Source organism: Danio rerio, chromosome 25 (genome assembly GCF_052040795.2).
Source record: "Danio rerio strain M-AB ecotype USA chromosome 25, GRCz13ab, whole genome shotgun sequence".
Lineage (NCBI taxonomy): Eukaryota > Metazoa > Chordata > Actinopteri > Cypriniformes > Danionidae > Danio > Danio rerio.
This window is the reverse complement of record NC_141045.1, coordinates 17,782,501-17,786,029: the sequence shown is the minus strand read 5'-3', so window position 1 is coordinate 17,786,029 and position 3,529 is coordinate 17,782,501. Positions and strand designations below refer to the sequence as shown.

The 3,529-nt window shown below is 36.4% G+C and overlaps 2 protein-coding genes across 5 annotated transcripts in view; both read left to right on the top strand.

Moving 5' to 3' along the window:
• The first annotated feature begins 36 nt into the window (after nucleotides 1-36).
• On the top strand, nucleotides 37-1,621 carry LOC147830849 (uncharacterized). Of its 4 annotated transcripts, XR_015526377.1 has the most exons (5): nucleotides 37-228; nucleotides 449-514; nucleotides 645-791; nucleotides 1,243-1,345; nucleotides 1,477-1,621. XR_015526377.1 is itself a non-coding variant. In XM_087312045.1 (4 exons), exons 1-4 carry the CDS (start codon nucleotides 37-39, stop codon nucleotides 1,270-1,272), a joined length of 435 nt encoding a protein of 144 aa, XP_087168171.1. In that variant the 3' UTR covers nucleotides 1,273-1,621. The 4 variants fall into 4 exon arrangements, 2 of the variants coding, with proteins under 2 accessions (XP_087168171.1, XP_087168172.1); XR_015526378.1 differs by lacking the exon at nucleotides 449-514; XM_087312045.1 differs by having other exon boundaries at nucleotides 1,243-1,621.
• Nucleotides 1,622-2,690: 1,069 nt separating this feature from the next.
• The window catches only part of si:ch211-266k8.4, an 80,150-nt gene continuing 79,311 nt past the window's right edge, over nucleotides 2,691-3,529 (top strand). The window contains exon 1 of the mRNA XM_087312036.2: nucleotides 2,691-2,918. Coding sequence (XP_087168162.1) covers nucleotides 2,770-2,918 — 149 coding nt within the window. The 5' untranslated portion in view covers nucleotides 2,691-2,769. The remainder of the gene's footprint in view (nucleotides 2,919-3,529) is intronic.

Below are 3,529 nucleotides of genomic sequence, written 5' to 3'. Positions count from 1 at the left end.
GAGTTCTGTCATTCCTCATCAGTAGTTGTGCAAACCATGCTCTTTGGCCTGTCTCTCTGTCAGCAGGGTGGGGTTTCAGCACATCACCAGCCTCTGTTACTCCATTCTCTCTGCTTCTCTCCTCAAACTTTTCTTTTCTCTGCAACTCCAATGGCGTCTTACACGGTTGTCATCGTCCCTCTCAGGAACAGTCCTACCAGTTTGGATGCATTGCGTTTCTTCCTATGGGTTAGTGTTTATTTTGTTTATTTTATTGTGTGTTTGCTTATTAATAACGCTAGTTTCACCAATTATACTTTAACTAATCGAGTTGAAGTGATTCAGTTATTACTGAAGTGACCAAAAAAGTGACACTGACATCATCAATGACATTTTAATGGTATATTTTAGATAATAACTGTCTTTCCAGCTTTCAGTATTACTTTTGAGTCTATTCTTATATGCGCAGACGTCAACTATCACAGTCCATCACCACATTCCCGTCCAGCACAGAAGGGAATGCTCAAAGTTCACAGCTACTTAACACACACATTGTGATCTATTTTTATTTTCTGTACTCCGCAATCATGGTCTTTTAAAACACACTAATTAGGTTAAAGAGAGTAAAGCACAAACGTTCAATAAATAAATGGTTTGTTTTGCAGGTGAAGAAACTGAAGGACTTGGAGCAGGAAAAGGATCTCCTGTGGATGGGATTACAGGCTTTAGAGCAGGTGCGGGAGACGTTATGCTTGAACCTAGAGGAAAAAATGCAAGCACGAGACAGGTCCAGCAAAAAGGAGATGAGAAACGTGAGTTGTGTGTTTGTGTATTTACAGTACTGTGCAAGTCTTAGGCCACTAGTGTTTTCACCCCCATCAAGTTGGTTATCTCTATATTTTTTTGTAGCATGTCAGTTTGAAATATTTACATTTCCAATCATTATTTTTTGTCATTATTTGTACAGAACAATTCTACAGTGAGATTATTGTCTGCACAATGAGTCTGACAACAGCCAGTGCTCCACACAGAGATCAGATCTGCTCTTCTGATTAATGACATGAAGAAACAGAATAAACTAAGACAAACTAAATCCAGAAGAACTTTGGCAACATCTCTAAGATGCTTCAAAAACATAAAAAAATTTAGGAATAGAAATAACTATCTTTAAACCATCTTTTTTGGTGAAAATACTGGGGGCTTTTTGCATAGTACTGTATGTGTTTGTGGCTGCTTGTATTTCTCATATTTTCTGTATTTCAGGCGTTTCCAGATTCTCTCCTGTTGTCTTAGATCCACAGAGTGAATAAGACCTTTAAGAAACTGCTGTGTGACTACAGGAATCACACTGATCCTGCAATAGAAGGTACTTTTTTTCTAGCAAAGATAGACTGCATATTGATGTAAAATCATTACAGGATTCATTTAGTTCACCCTTTATTTGTCACTTGGCAAAACTACTGAAGTGTGTTGAAAGCAGTTTATTTTTTGGATCAGGTTCTGAGGTGAAGCAGCCCTCTCCTGTCTGTTCTGAAGAAAGTGCTTGTTTTTGATTAACTGTTTTGCTTGTAATGTTTTTTTTGTCATTGGCTGCTTGTGATTTACAAATTTTCTGTTCAATAAAGAAAACAAATATGCTTGACTGCATTTGTTGAATGTTGTATTCAAGAATGCAATGCAGTGAAAAGTGACTACAGTTGGAAATCAGGTTTTTCTTTGTGTGTGCGTGCGTGTGTGTGTGTGCATGCGTGTGTGTGTATATATATTTTATCAACATTGTGCCATTTTTCCCCTGGATATCTGTCTCTCTGTCTATCATGTGTGTTTGTGTAGAAACAAATATTTGAACATTTCTAGTTATTCTACATTTCTTTGTTTTATTCTGTAAACTACTAATGACATTTCTTCTAAGTTTAAAGTAAAAATGGCAGTTAGATGTTTTTCTGCTAAAGGTTTGTAAATATTTGACATATAAAAAAATTTAGCATGGGTTTATGCTTTATATGTTTCAATAGATACTGGTCAAAATTTTTCGTTATTTTAACATAAATATGGTGACTTATCAGTAAGCTGAATGGAACATGATTTCACTTATATTTTGAGGTTGTGTATTCACATTAAGTATTTGGACATTAAAATATTTTTTGTTCTGTTTATTATTTCTATGCATATCGAATCTTTTTTTGCAAATTTTATTTGATGCTGTGATGTCTGGTCTTTCTGACAGTTTTAGCACAGATGAGCGGAATAAACAGTCAGATTTTCAGATAATTTAATGCTCTGGTTTTCCTCTCAGTCTAAAGACATGTGGTACAGGTGACTGAAAAAGCTAAATTGGCCGTAGTGTATCTGTGTGTATGCAGAAGTTTGTGGGTGCTTCCCAGTATTGGGTTGTGGCTGGAAGGGCATCCGCTGCATTGGATAAGTTGTCGGTTCATTCCGATGTGGCGACCCCAGATAAATCCTAGGGATTAAGGCAAAAAGAAAATGAATGAATAGATTATTGTTAAGTAATTCAGTAACAGTTACTTTTTTGATAGAACTTTCTTAGCCACCAAATCCTGTGAGTTCACCGGGAAACGAATCTCAAACACTAAAGCTGTCAAATCGAAATTTCAAATTCTGACTTTTTTATTTTTCAGTGCGGATATTTTTCGCATGCGGTATATGTCAGGACTTTTATTTTGTAGAATGGTTTTATTGTCTTCTTCCTGGCGCTGAGTTCAAGCGTCGGTTACAGATGAAAGTTGAAAGCACGCGCGTAAAAAGTGAAATCAAACTAGTTTTAAAATGATGTTACGGAGAGTCAGCAGCTCGAGCAGCGGGAAGAGCTGCAGTAAACCCAGGAGGAGGAGCAGCTCTGTGGGCTTCGACGAGTTCGGCTTTGCTTTCAGTAAGAAAAGAGACAAAAAACTCCAGCAAAGATGCCATGACTACAGGTAGATGCGGAACTTAATCACTTCATACAGGTTACTCTTGTGTTTATGCTAATGTCAGTGATGCTTTATAGTTAATAACTAGCACTTAAATGTTTGTGTGTTCATTTTTAAGACGAGGCAAGATACTTAATATCTTATTATGTTTGTAACAGGTCAACGGTTATTAATGAGCACTTAATGGTTTGTGTGTTCACTTTCAAGACGAGACAGCTTCATTTAATAAATGTGTCCATGCTAGTAATCAATACGCTAATTGTTCACAACAACACCCTAATGTTACATGAGGCATTATACAATGTTTTCAAGCTATTCAGAGAGAATTTGGGCTTGTTTTTTTTTTTTCTTAAATTTTTTTTGTCGAATGATTAGAAACATCCATATATATATATATATATATATATATATATATATTGGTGTTTATTTTATGAATATTAGTAATGGATTAAAATCTTTTCTGATATAACTGGGAGGCGGGATCCAGTGTGTAGACCTGAGGACAGGTGTGATGTGCTCTGATTTTCTGGTTCTGGTCAGAATCCTGGCCGCAGCGTTCTAGATGAGCTGCAACTGTCTGTCTTTTTGGGAAGGCCAGTGAGGAGTCCATTACAGTA

Coding starts and splice junctions, on each gene's coding strand:
- LOC147830849 (XM_087312045.1), top strand. CDS start 37: ATGCTCTTTGGCCTGTCTCTCTGTCAGCAGGGTGGGGTTTCAGCACAT. Junction 229..448: donor CATTGCGTTTCTTCCTATGG/GTTAGTGTTTAT, acceptor TTATATGCGCAG/ACGTCAACTATCACAGTCCA. Junction 515..644: donor GGGAATGCTCAAAGTTCACA/GCTACTTAACAC, acceptor TTTGTTTTGCAG/GTGAAGAAACTGAAGGACTT.